Raw genomic sequence first — 20,308 nt, 5'->3', positions numbered from 1 at the left:
ATGTTAATTTTAATTGTTAAAAGAAAAAGCCATCCATCATTCCTTGGATATTTAATTTGTAAGGTCATACCTTTTGAAGAATTATTTGTAGAATTTGAATTTAGTTCCTGATGAAATTTTGTGGGTTATGCGCTTTGTACTCAAGGAATGGTAATTGTTTAACATTAATGATGTTATTAAATTCATTAGGTTAAGGGGTAAAAGCCACTGTCAGGTATCACTTGAACTAGTTCAGGTCATGTGTGATTTTATTCAGGACTATATAAATGTTATGGAGACCCATGTTTTGTATGGAATTCAGGGGTGATGACTCATCTTAAGTCTTTTTATGGAGAAGGTAGGCCTGTTCTGATTGTCACTTTAGCTGTTTAGAGATTGTTATGTGTTGAAACCACTTGTCATATGGAACTGCCCTATTGGATTGAATCTTACTTAAAATCATCAAAGCGTAGACTGAGCAATTGCTAATTTTTGCTTTCAACAGCCACTTTTTCCAACAGTTTTTGTAACAATTTGAAAAGAATTGACTACTTGGAAAGAAAAAAAGAAAGCAGGTAAAATGTCTTGTTGTAGGATAAGGATTGACAGGAATGTGTATTTGAATTGTTTTAAATAAATGATTTGTATCTATTTATCAGGCTGTTGCCAGAAACATTATGTAAATAGAATTTGATTAAAATATCTGTTGCAAAGTTGTTTTGTTTCTTATTATCGATCTCGACTTACATCGATTTGTCCAACAAATGTTTCTGTTTCACTTTTCTCAAGTCTTTACTATTTTAACCCCAGATTACACTGAATGCAAAATTAAATTTAAGTAACTTCTTAAAAGCTTTAAATTTTAGAAAGTGGAAGACCTGGATTCTTCATACTTTGTATAAAGATGCCTTATGTTATGACGTTTCTGTCTGCTATATGTCCATTGTCCTTGACCTCGTTTTCATGGTTCAGTGACTACTTGAAAAAAAAAGATTTTTTGTAATGTTAATATCTCTCTTATTATGACTATGAGTAATAGGATATCTATATTTAATATGTGCATACCATGCTAGGTTCTTATGCCTGTCCAACAGTTTTAATCTGACCTGGATCTCATTTCATGGATCAGTGAACAAGGTACCGGTAAAGTTTTTGTGATCAAGCTACTGTCTATATATCTGATACTATAAGCTATAGGTCTACTATACTTGTAGTATGGAATATTTGTCAGAAGTACATGTCCAACTGGCAGGTGTCATTTGACCTTGACACCATTTTCATTTATAGGTGTATGGAAATATTTTACAATGTATATTTCAGTCTATTTGACCTTGACCTCATTTTTCTGATTCATTGCTGAGTGTTTAAGTTTTTGTGTTTTTGTCTTTTTATGGCCCCGCCACTAAGTGGTCGGGGACATATAGTTTTACCCTTGTCCAAAATTCCGTAATTCCGTCATTCCGTCATTCCACAACAAACAATTATACGGAGTTTTTTTCAAAACCGCTTCAGATATTGGGCTGATCTATGGAATGTAAGTTCTCCATGATGAGTTACAGATCAAGTTTAAGTTTCATTCCGCTCTGCTAATTTTTGCCAAAATTACGGGCTTTGAACTTTGATAAATTGTTGAAAATCACAGTTATATAGACTTTTTTTCTAAACACTTTCAGATATGGGGCTGTATTTTTTTTTTGGTTTGTGATTTACTCATGATGAGTTACAGATCAAGTTTAAGTTTCATTCTGCTCGGCTAATTTTTGGTGTAATTTCAGGCTTTGCACTTTGTTAAATTTTTGAAAATCACAGTTATACAGACCTTTTTCTGTCAGATATTGGGCTGATTGTTGGTATGTGAGCTAACCATGATGAGTTACAGATCAAGTTTAAGTTTCGTTCCGCTCCGCTATTTTTTTTCTAAAATTAAGGGTTAACGACTTTGAAAATTGTTGAAAAAAACAGTTATACGGACATTTTTCTATACGCCTCCAGATTTTGAGCTGATTTTTGGGGAAAGACGTCTTCAAGCCGTCAAATCCCTATGGGGTTGACCAGAGTGACATTCCCTCACATCATTCATTTTGTTTTTATAGTGTGGAAAACCCCCAACAAATCTTACTGAGATTGATGACAAGGAGACACACAAATGAATAGATTGACTTTAAACACTTTTTTTTTACACATTTCCCTTCTGTTTCTAACGAAATTATCACATTTTGAGCTCTCCTTTACACTTTTTACGTTTCTTTTACAATCCGGAAAAATCAGTATGACGAGATATTCTAAATATATCCAACCTACATTATATTTTATAGTGACGTCATTGTTGGAATGCCATTCTCAGATTTCGTGCACTAATTATAAATTGGTAATTGTTAAATTTAAACATAATTATGTTTGCTGTAGATGATTCAAACATCTACATGCAATACTTTAATTTGTAGATCAACAACTTTCAAAGTAAACAAAGTCCGTGGAGATACATGAGATTGGGGAGAGAAACGATTTTTTCATTTTTTCTGTAAAATTCTGTTTTGTGAATCTTCCTCCAATTCAGGAGCACCTCAATTGATAAGTAACTATCCACTAAAATAAAACTTAAAATGTGACATTTAGATAGTATATGATTAGTAGTCTTCCATTTAAACTAAATTGTGTGTACCAACAAATAAATCATTGTAATGGTAAAAAGAAAATGTTGCATTTTATAGTTTAAACCTAATTATTCATGAAATTTACAAATATTTCAAAATGTAGGATCTGGAAACAAGCTTCACACAGTTTACATCAATCATATTGTTTTTATTTAAGAATTGAATGCTTCTTTTTGTAACTTCATTGGGGTGTAAAAGCGTTGACCGAAGTACATTTTACAACCCTATGAAGTTACAAAAAGAAGCATTCAATACTTATAATTACATTTTTAGCAATGATCATGAAAACACGAATTTTATTATTGTTTTATTTAATTCACCTGTGCACTTTATTGTGGGACCACGTGTTATCATGAATGAAAAGTTTTATTGAGCAATGCAATTGCTTACGGAATAACACGTGATGTGCAGTTAGCCAATCAGAATAAAGTATCATAATGAAACATACATCTAATGTAATTTGTTAGTACCTGAATCCCTGTGATGAAAGTTGTATTGGGAACTTTATCAATGGAAATTTAAAACTGAATAGATTTTTCAGTCATAACTTTCTTAAGAAAAGTTAAAAATCTTAGAGTACTGTCAAACAAACTGGAAAATGGCTTAGCCTGCAGTTCAGTGGTACACAATTAAGATTTCAGAAAATATTGTAGTTGTTGTTAAATGACAGAATTCAGTTGAATTTTACATAATTAACTATCAACTTTAATCGAATGTTTAGATTTAGAAGATGCAGATCTCTTCCATTGGTCCAAATTGAATCCTAAACTAAGGAAACGAAATGACATTAAACAACAATTGATTTCAGTATTGTCAACCTTTCTACGTGTTCTAGCTGTTCTTTTTTTCATTCTTCATATGAAGACTTTCAAAAGATACCCCCTCCAAAAAAAAAAAAAAAAGAAACAAGGGCCGTCTTTCCCCTCAGAGCAATTCAGCTCTTTGATTTATATGTCAGACTACCATCATGTTTGTGTGCACATGTGTTATTGAAATTGCAGATATTTCAACTTTCGGAGACTGGGCCATTCGTGTCGCTTTGACACATCTAGTTTTCTTAAACTATGAGCAATAGGTCATCTATATTTGGGGTATTGAAAGATTGTTAGGTGTATATATCTGTCTGGTCAGTATCATCTTACCTAGACCTAATTATGGTTCATTGGTCAATGTTAAATTTTCATGGCTAAGTTTATTTATTCGATACTACATGTATGCAATAATTCAACTATATTTGATGCATAGATTGATTGTAAGATGTAAGTGTCTGTCTGGGCATAGTTCATCTGACCTTAATATCATTGTTAATACCATAACTAAGTAGTGGGGCTATATATTGCAATTACCATATCCCTTAGTTCGTCAATTTAGACTTTTGTAAGAAACTGCTGAATAAAATCTCTTCATTTTTTAGCCTTCAAATTGTAAGTGATTAGTTAAACTATGAGATATTTCAGACACCTGTTTCTATTTTCTGATATTTAAACATATTAATATAATGAATGAACTTATCATGATCTCTTTTTGCATATATATGGTTAAAAGATTGGTCACAGGAGTAAGAACCTGATGTTCAGTAGTTGTCGTTTATTGAAGTGTTTCTCATTATCATTTATTATACAGAATAGACCATTGGTTTTCCCGTTTTAGTGGCTTTACACTAGTCATTTTTGGGGCCCTTAATAGCTTGCTATTCGATGTGTGCCCAGGCTCTGTGTAGAAGACATATGATGGGTTTTTTTTTCATTCTCAAAGTATGACTTGGATGGAGAGTTGTTTCATTGGCTTTCAAACCACATCTTCTTATATGTATATATGTAATTCATTGGTTTCAATTAGTTGCTGTCTGTATACATGTTATCATGTCTGGTACTTTTCTGTCTATTTTATCCCTATCCACTATTTGTTTTGCTCATTGTTGAAGGGCATATAGTGCGTCATAGTTTCTAACATCCACGTCATTTGGACTCATTGGCCATCATATCACATCTCCTTATTTTTATATTGAACATTTTCATCAACGTTTTTCTCAAATACTACTGAGCAGAATGGTTCGATATTTAGTCAACTCGACACTGATGGGTTGTAATTATGATGGCTTATTTGACCACCACGATGTAGTGGAGGTGAGACAGGGTTGTTATTTCCATTAGCTTTATGAATTTGTTCAAGATTGTAATTCCGTCAGGGTAAAGGGAACCCCTAATGGTAAGTCAAATAAATTTGGTATGCATCTGTCATTCATTCTGTATAAGCATTTGCAGATATCATTTCGATTGATGTTATTTTGCCCTGCAACCCCAGTCGTGGTCTTATTACTTTGAAACTTTTGCATTGTTGACATGTTAAATTGCATGATTGAATTCTTAATTGTCAGTAAATGATATTTAGTATGTAGTTGTTTAATCATTAGTATTTTCATAGAAGTTATATCGACCAGGTTCTTGCAACTTTTTGTTTGATAAAGGTTCTGAAAAATCCTACTGATATGTAAAGATGCATTCTTATATCCGATCGTGTAGAAGTGCACCACTTCATTTACAGAAGTGTAAAATAAAATTTTAACTTTGTTACAAAATATGGTAAATGGTCATACCAGCTCATACTTTGTTCTTACATGTGACTCAATCACAGTAACTATCAAGATATAACAGTTGTTTTCGTTATCCAGGGTGCATGTATCGACAGTGGATTGGAATCGATACATAATCGATTATTAGGACCATTCCCTACTTCAACATTGATAGGTTGTCGACATAATTACTCCATATATAAAGGCAAAAGTAGTATACCGCTGTTCAAAACTCATAAAATATATTCCTGTTAATGTTATAAACGATGTTTACATATTATTTTTTTTTATCTCCTAATAATTTACTAAGTCTCATTTTTAACATTTTTTTATTTCAAGTAATGTTGCTATTGATTGCGTAAATATATTGGACGATGTCCGTAGTCTTTCGGAACACTGGATGTTATTCGAAATACATCTGTTCATTCATATACATGCGCGATAGATTATTGATTGACCTGTTGAATAAGCATTAGCATCTATAAGTTTCTATAGAGGTATGTAACATATGATGCGAAATTTATTATGACGCAAGCTACTTTAATGAGCATTTGAATTATTCCTAGCACGCAATTACAAGCTCCTAAATTTACCATACATATATGCGTAGTTATTTTAATTAGAGTAAAACAGATATCCTACATCAGTAGTTAATTGAAATCAGGTGATGTGGAATTTTTTCTGAAGCACCAGCTGTGCTCCAATATGAGATAACATTTTAAGAGACTGTCAGAGGATGAGGCGTTTGTATGATATTAAAATTTGCCATTTTAGCGAAATAAAAAATAGAGCGTAGTCCATTTAAGCAGCTTTAAAATTCATAACAGAATAAAATATGGCCACACGGTTGCCAGTAATGGCTCACCTCCACTTCATTTGAACTTTATTATATGGCATTACAGTACACATATCATGGTAATGTTAAAAGTACATTGATTTGTAGTTATATTTAAATTCTAATACTGTATTTGATTTTTTTAATTTAATTAGGAATTTCTGGTTTTGGAATTATGAAATTATCTGAGGGCATAAATCTTGTATTGTATTTTTGGTTTACAGAAGCTGATAAAATAAGACTGGACATATATTCTTGAGCTAAGCCATGTTTTGCCTTATAAATCAGTTATGATTTATGATTAAATCAGTTATGATTTATGATCATGTATTCTTTGTGTAGTTGGCACAATGTTACATTCGTGAAATAATTTGCTTGAAGGTTTGGTGTAATCAGGTGCGTCTAAAAATATTCTTGCTGCCCTCTTTTGCAGTTTTAGTAAACTATCTAATAGAAAGTTATTACAGTTTACACATATTTAACAACAATAATCTAAGTGAGGTGAAACATAAGCGTTATAGAACATTTGTCTAGCTTTGTGATTTAAATATTTCTTTAACCCTTTTAGAAAAGCTAAGAGTAAGAGTTACCTTTTTTTATTATATATAATGAATATGAGAAGACCAAGATAGAGATGCATCAATAAAATACCTAGAACCTTTTCACATGTACTTTCTTTCATTTGTTGTCCATTTATAGCAAGATTAATGTTTTCATTTGATGTAACTGAAAGATTCTGTTTAGAGCCAATACATATAGCTTTCGTTTTAGATACATTTACGGCCATTTTATTGTCATGACACCAGCGAAAAATATCTTGTAAAACCGTATTATGTTTTTGACTGATGCAACTTGACTAATATGGTGCAATCATCGGCAAATACATCGGTGTTATGATACGGATTAGACAAAGGAAGATTATTTATAAAAATTAAAAACAACACTGGTCCTAAAACGGATCCTTGAGGTACACCCGTTTTTTTTTTTTTTTTTGGTACGTCTGAAAGTGTATTTGAAATTAAACCCACGTAACGAAGTAGAAGAAAATTTGTATTTGTATTAAATAAACTCATCATAGATACCAGGACTAAATTTAGTATATACGCCAGACGCGCGTTTCGTCTACCAAAGACTCCTCAGTGACGCTCGAATCCAAAAACGTTAAAAAGGCCAAATAAAGTACGAAGTTGAAGAGCATTGAGGATCAAAATTTCCTCTTTCTCACTTTCGCGCAATCATTTTTTCACTCTCTTTCGTGCATTCAGTTTCTCACACTCACTCTCTACTATTGCACATTCACTTTCTCACTCACTCACTCTCATGGTCTCTCTCTCATTCTCACACTCACTCTGTCTCTGTCTCTCTCTCATTCTCACACTCACTCTGTCTCTCTCTCGCGCGCACACACTCTCTCTGTCTCTCTCACACACACACATTCTCTCTCTCTCTCTCTCGCACTCTCTCACTCTCTCTCGCACTCTCTCTCTCTCACACACACACTCTCTCTCGCACACACACCATTCTCTCTCTCGTACTCTCTCACACACACACACACATTCTCTCTCTCGTACTCTCTCACACACACACACATTCTCTCTCTCGTACTCTCTCTCACACACACACACACACACACACACATTCTCTCTCTCGTACTCTCTCACACACACATTCTCACACACACACATTCTCTCGCACACACATTCTTTCACTCACACATTCACTCGCACACACATTCTTTCACTCACACATTCTCTCACATTCTCTCTCTCACATTCTCTCTCTCACATTCTCTCTCACATTCTCTCTCACTCACACTCTCACACCTTGTCTCTCTCACTCTCACACACGCATTCTCTCTCTTCACACATTCTCTCTCTTCACACATTCCTCTCTTTCTCACATTCCTCTCTCTCTCTCTCTCTCTCACACTCTCCTCTCTCTCACACTCTCCTCTCACACTCTCCTCTCACACTCTCCTCTCTCTCACACTCTCCTCTCACACTCTCCTCTCTCTCACACTCTCCTCTCTCTCACACTCTCTCTCTCACACTCTCTCTCTCTCTCTCTCTCTCTCACACTCTCTCTCTCTGTCTCACACTCTCTCTCTCTCTCTCACCCTGTCCCTCTCACCCACTCACTCACACTCTCTAAAGAAAGAAAAGGAAAAAAGAGAAAGAGCTAGATGGAAAGTTAGAAGAAAGAGAAAAGAACGAAAGAAAGAGAAAGAGGGAGAGAGAGACAGAAAGAGAAAGAGGGAGAGAGAGATAGAAAGAGAGCATTTTACCTTTCCAAAATACATTCTTCTGGGCTACTTCAAACCCATCAGAAAATGCACTATAAATATAGTGGTAGGCTACGGCAGTATTGGTTCTTTACCGATATGGATATGAATGAACACAGTCCTTCGGGGAGACCAGTACTGCCTACCAGTATCTTGGAAAAGTCGGCACCCTTACCTTCAGTAAACTTCATTAGGTTAGGGCACAATCTATCGTCATTCTAAATAGAAACTTTTTATCTCAATGGAAATGATGTCCCTATTGGTATTTAAAAAAAACATATCTTGCATTTAAACTTTTTTTTAAAGAAATCTTTATTAGTTTGCTTTCATTTTATATTGATTATTGGTCATTCTTTAGATTTTTTCATTTCAATTGATTTTAAAACACTTTAATTTTGAATATTTTAAAATTTTAGATTTGAAAATATAAAGGAACGATAACTGTAATGGTGTAATATGTTTTACTCAAATTTTACCCGTATTACAGTGGGTAAGATAGTCCCGCGACGTTCTGTGCTGGTGAATCGGTCCTGACTGTTGCTTGTGATCATTGAAAAAATGATTTTTGACGTTTCGCATAAAAAATGGAAGGAACCAGTTTTTAAGTTAGTTTCTTATGGGGTTATAGGCAAACAGTTAAAAATATGATCCTCTAAACTGTTTCAGTAAGCGTATGACAAAAGTGCTCATTTTTAGACAATCTAGAACTGAAAAAAATAAAACAAAATGCTCCTTAGCTATACCCAGATCCACACGACAAAATTGTTTTGTGAAAAAACCTGTGCAATTTCTTAAAATTGTGCATTTTATCAGTTTAGCCATTTCTTGATTCTGTACTGGTGGGTCCTGTCATTGTCGTGCAAATTGGTCCTGATACGGTGCTGGTGCTGGTGATTTTTTTTCATATTTGATACAACCGTAATAGAATCAATAAAATTGGGAAGATAGTTGTATTCAGTCGGATTTGAGACCTATCATTACTCTTTGCATTCATTTAGCTGTTTAATAAGCGTTTTCAAATAATCGTAACTTAAATATATTATATGGAAGGGCAACATCTTCCGTCCAATGTTAGATGAAAAATCTAATTAAAATAGTCTTATTCAAGATGCCCTTAAATTGATGATTTTCTATATAATATGCTTACTAAAACAGTTTTAAAAGGTGCTTAGGGTAAAGCAACGTTTATAACGACAATAAACGTTTGACTGGTTTATTTCAGTTATATATATTCGAGATTAGATGATCTAACTGCTGGTGTCTGTAATTTCTATCTTAATATATAAACTGGCTTAAATACATTTCGACTGGATAGAAAAACGATCTAGACTTGTTTTACATACATGACTCGTAAAAACTCACTAGAATGGAACAAGATGTGGACAATTGCTAGTCAAAGTATGATCTTCAATTACAAGCAAAAACCTTAACGAATAGTAGCTATAAAAATGTATACGATTAAAAAAATGAAGTCCTTCGGCCTGATTTAAAATAAATCTTTAAACAAAAACAAATATGACAGATAGCAACCATCGACAACCACTGGTTTTGGGCACTCGTGATAGGGATAAACGTGTTTTTTTTGCGCTCCACATACCTCCTCTTTCCTCCTTTAATGGTGGTACAGTTGTGTAACAACACAACACTTAGCACACAAAATAATATAATAATTGAACCACAAGTACTCGCAGCTACTGAAAGCTACTGAAACCATTTTTATTAGATTAAAATGTTAATCGGTACACATCAAACAACGGAGTAGGTCCGGTAAGGGCCGATTTTGGCCTCAAATTTCAGGTTCGTCTGACGAAAGATTTTGGACACTTTTTAAACACATAAGTGTATATTTCAGTTGATTCAATTAGTTTATGTGAAAGATTTTAACTGCTTTAGTCATTAAAAACGCTCCAATTCTAGCTTAAATATAAAAAAAATCTATCAAATATGCCCAAAAATGTCACTTTTCAGATGTATTTTGTTAATTTTTTAAATTTTTATATAATCAAATGAAAAACAATATAAAGCACAGTAAATAAGTAGAATGATTAGAATGATTTTAAAAAGCACATTTAAACTAAAAAACATGAATACACATCCAAACAAGTAACATACTTATAAACCATGTTATTGACATAACAAATTAAAGTCATTTTGGAAGCCACTGTGACCTGGAGAAATTACATTATTTTATAGTTCTAGGTCTATGGCAGTCAACTCCTCGTCGATTTTATCATATTTTTCTTCTTTCTAATTTTTTAAACTACATTGATATTTTCTAAGAGTTTCTTTCGTTTTTCAAAAAAGGAATGCAAAAATTTAGATAAGTTTGAAGTAGCAAACAAATCTTCAGATGATAGAATCTAAACAATTTTCATTTCGTCAGATAAATTTGAAAAAGTTTTAAGTTTAGAATTTGAATTATTATTGTAATTTAGACCGATATTGAGATGTGTATCGTTCAAAAATCTTGTACCGTATTCCATAATTTCGGATGACAGAAAAACTCGAAATGTACTTTTCTCTCTCAATCTAAGAAGGGGGGGGGGGGGGGGGCAAGGGGGATCCCAATAACAGCAAAACAGCAAATTGATTAGGCTTATAACAGATAACAAGGAATTAAAATGGACAAAAACAGATAACAGTAAATGAGATATTAAAATAATTCGAGTCCTTGACAAATCCAGTATTTCTTATTACGGGTATAATCCTTTGTAATAAATTCCATTAGCTATGAACATGGTTTTTAGAATTATGTATCTAGATATGTAATTGGTATATTCTTGTCCGTCAGTTGTCAACATGTCGGACACTAACTCAAACACTCTTTAACCAATTTACATAAAACTTTGGGAAATTGTTTATATCTATTGACGTGATCTCCCTATCGTTTTGTTTATAAATTTTAGATTTTAAGTTTCTGAGTAATGGGGTTTTATTCAATAAAAATGGTGTTTTTTTTCAGTTTTCTGATAATATCTCAAAAATCCTTTCACAAACTTGCAAGGAATTTTGGTGAATTGTTTAGATCTATTGACATGAGCTCCCTTTCAATTTTTATAAATTTTAGATTTTACGCTTCCGAGTTAAGGGGTTTTATTAATTAAAAGGGGGATTTTCTAGTTTTCGGGCATTAACACAAAAACGTTTTCATAAAATTGAGAATGGAAGTGGGGAATGTGCCAAAGAGACAACAACCCGACCAAATAAAAAACAACAGCAGAGGGTCACCAACAGGTCTTCAATGTAGCGAAAAATTCCCGCACCCGGAGGCGTCCTTCAGCTGGCCCCTAAACAAATTTATACTAGTCCAGTGATAATGAACGCCATACTAATTTCCAAATTGTACACAAGAAACTAAAATTAAAATAATACAAGACTAACAAAGGCCAGAGGCTCCTGACTTGGGACAGGCGCAAAAATGCGGCGGGGTTAAACATGTTTGTGAGATCTCAACCCTCCCCCTATACCTCTAACCAATGTAGAAAAGTAAACGCCTAACAATACGCACATTAAAATTAAGTTCAAGAGAAGTCCGAGTCTGATGTCAGAAGATGCAACCAAAGAAAATAAACAAAATGACAATAATACATAAATAACAACAGACTACTAGCAGTTAACTGACATGTTCGATTTTTATTTTTTTCCCGATTTTTATGTTATTCAGTTAAGGGGTTGTTGATTCATTAAAACAGATGGTATTTTCCAGTTTTCGGACAATAACTCAAAAATGTTTTCAGCAGTTCTCATGAAACTTTGGTGTATTGATTATATACATGATATATATAGACTGATTTTTATAAATATCTGATATGACATTGAGAAGTTATTGAATATTTCAAAAAGGTGACGGGCGTATCATGCGCTCATGGCGTAGCTGTTTATTTGTTAAAGCACACTTTTTTTCAGCATTTTTTTTCTGTACAGTTATAGAAACTCACACATGCTTGTAATTTAAATAGTGAGTAATAAATTGAGGAATATGTCAAAGAGACAAAAAAGATATCTAGTAAAAATTCAAGGGCAGTTACGGTATCAAAGTAGGTCCAATTGACATAGATCTTGTGTTTGTTGCTACTAAAAAATGACCTAAAAGAGTTTGAATATATATATTTCCATTCTGACTTTTTTAAATGCCCATTTAATGAGGTGTGTGATTTTTTTCTGAATAAGACTATGGGGCAAAGTTGTATATAGGGTAGAAAAATCAAAAGCCCCAATTATAAGCATGCAATTTATCAAGTACCTCGAACCAATTTTGACACTCCAAAAGTAATTTATTCCACTATTTTCAAAGGCCTTACTTGAACAATTTGTTATCAGGTTTTTGATTGTACCAAGTCTACTAATAAGTAGAGTACATAGTTTAGTAGTGGAACGATGGCTTGAAGACGAAATAAATCTTTGTTTGTAAAGAGTTATGTGCAGCTTCTGAACCCAGTACATGGTGGGAACTTTCATTGTACAATGTATTTGGTTCTGCTATGAAAAGAGCTGAGTCTATGTACCATATAATATAAAAGGTTAACTGGTTGTAAGGACTTAGTCTTTAATTGAGATCCTTGTCAGATATTCCTGGCCATATGTTTTCCTTTTTGTCATATTAAGAATAGTTCTAATTTAACATGTTCGTTCGTGGCTGTCAAAAAATGCTAACATTTCAATTTTCGATAACAGTTAACAGCAAATACATAATCACAATAACAGATAACAAAAAAAAAACTAAAAGCCCAATAACAGCTAACAAAGAATAAGACAATGACAGCTAACAGCAAATATATTTTCAGAATAACAGATAACAAAGAATTAAAATGCCCCATAACAGCATAACAGCTAAACCCCTTGCCCCCCCCCCCCCCCCCCCCTCATCTAATACAACAAACGATGGTCTAGGTTTATTTTAATCCAAATAATAAGTTTTCATATGACAGGACAGTACATGTAACATATGGGCAAAGGAGGATAACTGCAATTTAAAATCATTCCCTTTTCAAATGTTATAGGTATGGAGAGGGTTATAGCGCTATAAAACATTTTCTACATTTGAAAATGCCTGTACCAAGAATAATTTCAGGCTTCTTATTAATTTGATTGACCATGTTGACAATAAAATCCCTCTGCATTTAATTCATACTCTTGAATATTTATATATCAAGCAAGACTGACATCGAGTTGCATTATTTATGTGATATTTGCGATAATTTTGCAATGCTATTTAATTTTGAATACCATTTTAAAAAAAAAACTTATTATTTAATTTATAAACACGAATAATTCACATCCAAGTTTCGTTTGACCGACCGTGCAAGGGCTATCATATTAGGCAACGTTGGTACACACTTCCATTTGTTGTATCATATGGCGACAAAGCCAAAACAAAGCCAGTTGACAATTTTATCATCATCATCCCTTACGACAACTGGTCCGAGAACACAATTAATTCGTAGTGCATTTCTTTTAGAACATAAATGAAAATAAAAAAAATCCCACCTGCGCTTTCTCAAAGAAACTTTTACAGTGTGTTGTACTACTTTTGGGACAAATTATATCAAATTTATAGAAAACTTCATCGCCTCTAACTCAAAATATGGCCAATTTTATGTTTAGGGCGTCTTGAAATCTTTTGACAGCTTCCGAAGTGCTCATTTTCAACCTTTTTCAGCTGGACCAAATCACTACTTTCCTTTAAAATTCTGGACCCAAATTTTTTTACAGTGTAATTTCAACCCCCTTCTTGCAATTTGAGGCAGTGAACATGGAAATAAATTTGGAAGGGGTATAAAAATTAATGGCAAGTAACCCACTGTCAACACTAGGGACTATATTTGTGAACAACGAAAATCAAGGGACGACAATGGTGGTCTCGGACCAACTGGCTAGACCTTTAAAGACCGTTGCATTGTTAATAGCCAGTTAAGATAATTTTAAACCCTATCATCGCAAAGTCCGACAGACCGGTCGAGGACCGCAAAGTCAGTCAAAGTCGTTACAAAGTCCCTATAAAGACCAACCGTGCAATTATTTTAATTTTAGTTTTTTGTGTACAATTTGGAAATTAGTATGCCGTCGTTCATTATCACTGAACTAGTATATATTTGTTTAGGGGCCAGCTGAGGGACGCCCCCGGGTGCGGGAATTTCTCGCTACATTGAAGACCTGTTGGTGACCTTCTGCTGTTGTTTTTTCTATGGTCGGGTTGTTGTCTCTTTGACACATTCCCCATTTCCATTCTCAATTTTAAAGACTTTAAACATATTTGTGTTGTTTTGTTTGTCTTTGTTTTTGTTTGTCAGTTACTTTTTCAGATCCGCGGAATTTGCTGGTTGGAGTGGTCTGTTGTCCAGTATATTGTGTTATTTCTGTCATTCTTTATATTTATCTTTCAATTGATTGTCCATAAACTATGCATTTTTGAAAAAAAATATTTTTCTTCGATTATTTAAAACAAATGTGAAAATATGTTGAATCAAGATAAAAGGCAGTACACGAATAAGTAGTTTAACAAATAAAGGGATATCTCGGATATTTTTTATGGGAGCATGACCAAATATAGAAAAGTTACCGATCTCTGGTAGTATAAAAAAAAAGAAGTTGAAGTGAAAATATTAATAACATCTGTATTATAAGTTTAACTTTCTACATTTTAAGGACATATTTTTATTATGAGATGCGATATTTGTATATTCTTTGTTCGTATTTTTTTTATAATGTAACAGTTTTAGATGATATGTTTCAGAACTGCATGTGCATGCGCTACAGTCTCATCCGGATGGCATCCCATTGCTGTGTCGTTGGTAACACCCCTTCAGTCCATAGCGGCTGTGCTGTGTCCAATCATACCTTGACGGCATTCCATTGTTGGAACCTTGGTAACGCCACAGCATTCCGTAGCCCTCCAAGTTGCGGATAGCAGCTGAGAAAATCAAAACATTTGTCGGAAGATATTGGTATTTCCTACAGCCAAGAGCTCTAGAAATGTAAGTTTTTACATCTTTGTCATATTTTGGTTTATTTTTCGGTGTTAAAGTCTGCAAAATATTAAATTCCAACTCTCGGCAGGAACTTCACTGTACAAATCAGTTCAAGTAACGATAAAGTTTTAACCTTTTTTTTTTTTTTTTATTGTTAATGGAATATGAACGTATGTACCAATAGAAATGATTTTATGTTGCATTCAAATACTGACACCTGAACATTTTATAAAGGAATCAGAAACATCTGTTTTACTACTATTTCATTGTAGTCTTCAGTTTCAGCGGCATCGTGTCACATCAGCCTATCTTATGATGGGTTTTTAAAAACAAATATGAGTTATTTTTAAAGAGTATACATGGAATATAGAAAACTATGAATTAAAAATTGCAAAAAAAAAGATTCATATCAAAATATCCGATTTACATAGAATATTTCACGGCGACCCACACTCAGATTCTACTGTGACGTCGACAATAGATAGATTGATTGTTATTTAACGTCGCGTCATCAACAATAGTGAAGCGCATTTTTTCGATGTTCCAGTACGGTACATTATGAGAAATTACCAAATATTCAAAGATGATTTGTTTCAAAACCATTTATATGTTGAGGAACGTAAAAAAATTGAAACTTCTTTAAAAATGTCGATTAAAATGTATGTATATGAAACAGAAATTAAGACGCTTCACGTTAACAAAATAAAGGTACTTAGTACGTCTATTTCAAGCTTCATTCTTTATACACTAAGACGAAAATTTTGAATAGGGAAACAATAGTGAAAAAGACGCTAACAGGTAAAAGCATTCTGATCATCATTTTTAATATCAAAGCATGCCTAAGGTAGTTTGAACGTTATAGTTTCTGAACAAATGTGTACTTGTCTAAAAAAAAAACTAAAATCTCAAATTAAAATATATTTATCCTTGGATATATAAAGAAGGAAAGAAAAGTAGTACAAAACCAAATCAGTATATATAACTGTGGTATATCTCTTGTTATTCAATTGTCATTTATAAGATATACGTAGAAGGCCGTACAAGCGCCTTGTTGTCATTTAGAAGATCTGCGCAAAGAGCCGAACACAGTGCATTATTATCACAAATATCAGATCCACATCTCAGTGCAGGAAAGTCCGTACACGCGCCTTTTAATATCCGGAAATTCGTAAAATACATCTTATAAAGTTAATAATATACCGATATTTTACTAACTAATTAAGATTAAAGATATCTTAACAAGATATTTCATCAAGTATTTCTCTAAAATATACTGCATATTAAAAATATACTAGTATTAGATATCTTATGAACTATACAAGGTTACAAGATATCTCATCAAGTATTTCTCTAAAATATGTATTATACAATTACTGTCTTTTGATGAGGTAAATGTGTGGTTTTATTGACTTTTGAAAAACTGATATTCACTGAGGCCAAAAAATACATTACAAAAGAGAGACGATAGATACCAAAGGAACATTCAAACTCATTTGTCGATAATAAACTGACAAGGGCATTTAAAAAAAAGGATTAACAGACAAGCTTTGCTCATTGTTGAAGTCCGTACGGTGACCTATAGTTGTTAATGTCTGTGTCATTTTGGTCTTTTGTGGATAGTTGTCTCATTGGCAATCATACCACATCTTCTTTTTTATAACCACAGTATTCAAAACACATCTTCGCAACACGAACCCCATCAACTACGTACCAGGGGTGACCTCAGGTGGTCCAAAAAATGTAAGCAGGTCCTGCACCATACAAACCAGGGTGATGAGTCTAATTCAGTATGTCACAGAGCATAGAATGAAATTCAAAACAGTGTGGCTGTGGCCATTGATTGACACATTAAATTCATCCATTGACTGTGACAATTTAGGTGAACGTTTGTATGTAAAGATCACTGCTCACTATGTACTTTTTAAAGACACTTAAACTATGGGGTCACCAAAGGTTCTCAACACCTTAATAAAGTAATTCGAAAAATTAATCAGAAATAACACGATGTTTTGATTTATAACAATTATATAAATCAAAACATAAAGGTTATTCCTGATTAATTTTTCGAATTATTTTATAATTAAAGGCGTTAAGAAACCTTTGGTGACCCCACAGTTTAAATGTCTATCGTAGGTACGTCGTGAACAGTGGTCGTTACAGACAAACGTTCACGTAAATTGTCCCAGTCAATGGATGAATTTAATGTGTCAATCAATGGCCACAGCCACACTGTTTTGAATTTCATTCTATGCGTTGTCATCTGTGCAACAAATATTCTGTAACGGTCCATCAACTCAAGATATAACTGTGTTCTTTATTTCTGTAGATGACCAAGCCTAACAAGCCGCCGGTGTATGTCAATGTACAGAAGACAGATAAAAAGCCACAACGCCGTCTTCTTAACCGTGGAGCTATTAGAAATGGACTCGGTGGACAGAAAGTGGAATATCCTGTAAACAGAGTGATGCCACGTAACAAAAATGGAAAGCCAGCTAACCTCATTGATGTAAACCTCAACAATTTCTTGCCAAAATTACCAGATGCCAATACTGGTAATACTAAAAGTAAGTACATTAATAAAGGAACGGACCAAAGTCTTTTTAAAGAGCACTGGGAGGAGGTAAATCTGTTGAAGAAGCAGTTTTAAAGAGGAAACTTGGTATGGTTGTTAATGAGACAACTATGAATCATGGAACAACAAAAAACTAGCATGTAAGGAAGTGCTGGTGTTTACGAATTCAAACCAAATAGATACTGTATATTAGGCTGTAAATACCTTACCGTGTTCAAAATATGTTAACCAGTCTATGTATTATGTTTTTCTAAACTGTACATCTTTATTGTTTTAGTGAGAGGTGTAAACCCATATGCACCAGAGCCTAAGCCTATAACTGATGGCACCTCCTACTTGGATATATACCAGATGAAGCCTGGTTTCCACTTTCCTGATGTTGAAGATAAAATTAAAATTGCTGCTAGGCACCAGCTCCAAATAAAAGTAGTTCCAAAGGAAATAGTTAAGCTTGAGGATGATTTAGATAACAGACCTTGCACTAGAATGCACAGAGAGGTACGTGAAATACTAGACAATTTAATTCAATATTTTTTTTTTATTTAACATATTCTAATCATTAGTTGGTTGGTTAATTTTAAATCCGATTTAAAATTTCATGGTTTGCAAAAAATGAAGTTTCTCCCCCGAATCCAATGGAAATGACAAGTATAACTAAACCGAATAAACAAATTGCTTTTTTTAGGACCATGTATCAACTGAGAGAATATTATCACCATCTGAACTCAGTGTTATATCATATAACCGAAATGACAGCCCATTGAACATACCTATGCCACCATCACGAAGAGCTAGTCCTTTACACGCTGGACCACCAACTATGCCACCATCACGTAGAACTAGTCCATTATACGCTGGACCACCAACTATGCCACATGGAGAGGGAACTCATCTTTCTTCATCACCAGAACCACACATTAAAGGGGCTCTGGTACCACGTCCACCACCTATGTCATGTGGAGAAGGACAAGAACATGCATATATGCCACGCCCACCATCTATGTCACGTAATGAAGAGCGCATGCATATGCCACGCCCACCACCTGGCCCACGTGGGGTGAGACATGCTTTTATGCCACAGCCACCAACCGTACAACGTGAAGATCACCCACATATGCCAACAGTACCAAAAGAAGATGGCCCATTCTATTATAAGCGTAAAACTACTGTTAAACTGGAGCAAATGGATATATTTCCACATCCCAATACACAGCTTGGTTTGGGACCTGAAGTATTAAACTACATGCCAACTCCACCTTCTGTGACTCAACGATGTGGATCTGAGAGGAACATTCGCGGACAGTCACAACAGAAAGGTGGGGACAGAAAGACACTTCCTCCACTCCAAAGGAAGAGGCCTTATTAGATGGAAAAATAGTAAATAAATGAATACTGCTATAATACGTTGTTGCAATAATACTTATGGTTCCAAAAAGTAATATAATATCAATATCAAGCAAGTGCATAATTTGAGTTATAAGAATACCATCGGATTGTAATTATATGTGTGTGATTTAAATGTAACCGAACTTGTTTTTACCTTTCGTGCTTTTATTTGTTTGTGCTATTACTTGTTTGTGTTACTAATTGTTTGTGCTTTTACTTGTTTGTGTTATACGTATTTATGCTACTACTTGTTTGTGCTATAACATGTATGCTTTTGTGCCATTTATGATACTGTTAATTGATTTTTACCTTAATAATAGAAATCAAAAGACAATGTAAAAATTTAAAAGTAAGTCTAAAAGATGATAAAAGAAAGGGACTGACTAATATTAATGTTAAACATACAATTGGGCCCTTAAATATTTGTGCTTTCAAACACCATATGCTCTGGATATAACTACTTCTCAGTTAATATCAAAATTTGATAATTCATGATTTATACATGCTTGTGCTTGCCATAATTACACATGCTAATCCCAATAGCAACTGCTTGTGCTAGCCAAGGAGTTTTGATTCGAGTATATGGACTGAAAGGGTTCTGATTGAACTTAAGCATATAGAAAATTGCAAAAAAAGAAATAAATAAATAAAAAAGAAATAGAAAAAAAAAAATGAAAAAATGTAAAAAAAAAAAAAAAAATGTATTAAAAATACAATAAAAAAATACAAAAACATAGATTTTTTAAATTTTGCATGAAGTTGTTGATTTCAGAACTCAGTTGAGTGATCACAATTTAAATTAGCTTCAACAAAGTTTATTGTTGTTTTTGTTTGTTTTGTGTAAATTTTAAGTGGAAGGGGAAAGAGTGAGAACTGAAATTAGCACTTAATTTTTTACCTTGCTCCCATCTGGTCACCATCAATTTAAAAATGTTTTTGCACATACTTCTTTCAAAATCATTTGTTATTTTACCATTACACTCAAACTAGATATCAATAGATTTTAAGTTAATTTTTGTTCTTCATTGTTACAACTGCATTTTGAATCTTAGAAATAAAAA

General features: G+C 33.5%; 2 protein-coding genes across 2 annotated transcripts; both read left to right on the top strand.

The window, feature by feature from the left end:
* Nucleotides 1-8,420: 8,420 nt before the first annotated feature.
* Nucleotides 8,421-18,407, top strand: LOC139500324 (uncharacterized). The gene is made up of 3 exons (XM_071289065.1): nucleotides 8,421-8,501; nucleotides 17,616-17,853; nucleotides 18,139-18,407. The coding sequence occupies exons 1-3, from the start codon at nucleotides 8,421-8,423 to the stop codon at nucleotides 18,405-18,407; spliced, it is 588 nt and encodes a 195-aa protein (XP_071145166.1).
* Nucleotides 18,408-18,633: 226 nt separating this feature from the next.
* On the top strand, nucleotides 18,634-19,227 carry LOC139500323 (uncharacterized). The gene has a single exon (XM_071289064.1). The coding sequence runs from the start codon at nucleotides 18,634-18,636 to the stop codon at nucleotides 19,225-19,227; it is 594 nt and encodes a 197-aa protein (XP_071145165.1).
* Nucleotides 19,228-20,308: the final 1,081 nt, after the last annotated feature.

This window comes from Mytilus edulis, chromosome 13, assembly GCF_963676685.1.
Source record: "Mytilus edulis chromosome 13, xbMytEdul2.2, whole genome shotgun sequence".
NCBI lineage: Eukaryota > Metazoa > Mollusca > Bivalvia > Mytilida > Mytilidae > Mytilus > Mytilus edulis.
The sequence above is the reverse complement of the archived record's forward strand: the minus strand, read 5'-3'. Positions and strand labels throughout refer to the sequence as shown.

Bases quoted from the DNA above. Each gene is read 5' to 3' on its own strand.
- LOC139500323 (XM_071289064.1), top strand. From the start codon at position 18,634: ATGCCACCATCACGAAGAGCTAGTCCTTTACACGCTGGACCACCAACT.
- LOC139500324 (XM_071289065.1), top strand. From the start codon at position 8,421: ATGGATATGAATGAACACAGTCCTTCGGGGAGACCAGTACTGCCTACC. The intron at 8,502-17,615 runs GTAAACTTCATT...TTATTTCTGTAG, and splicing joins AGTCGGCACCCTTACCTTCA to ATGACCAAGCCTAACAAGCC. The intron at 17,854-18,138 runs GTAAGTACATTA...TTATTGTTTTAG, and splicing joins CAATACTGGTAATACTAAAA to TGAGAGGTGTAAACCCATAT.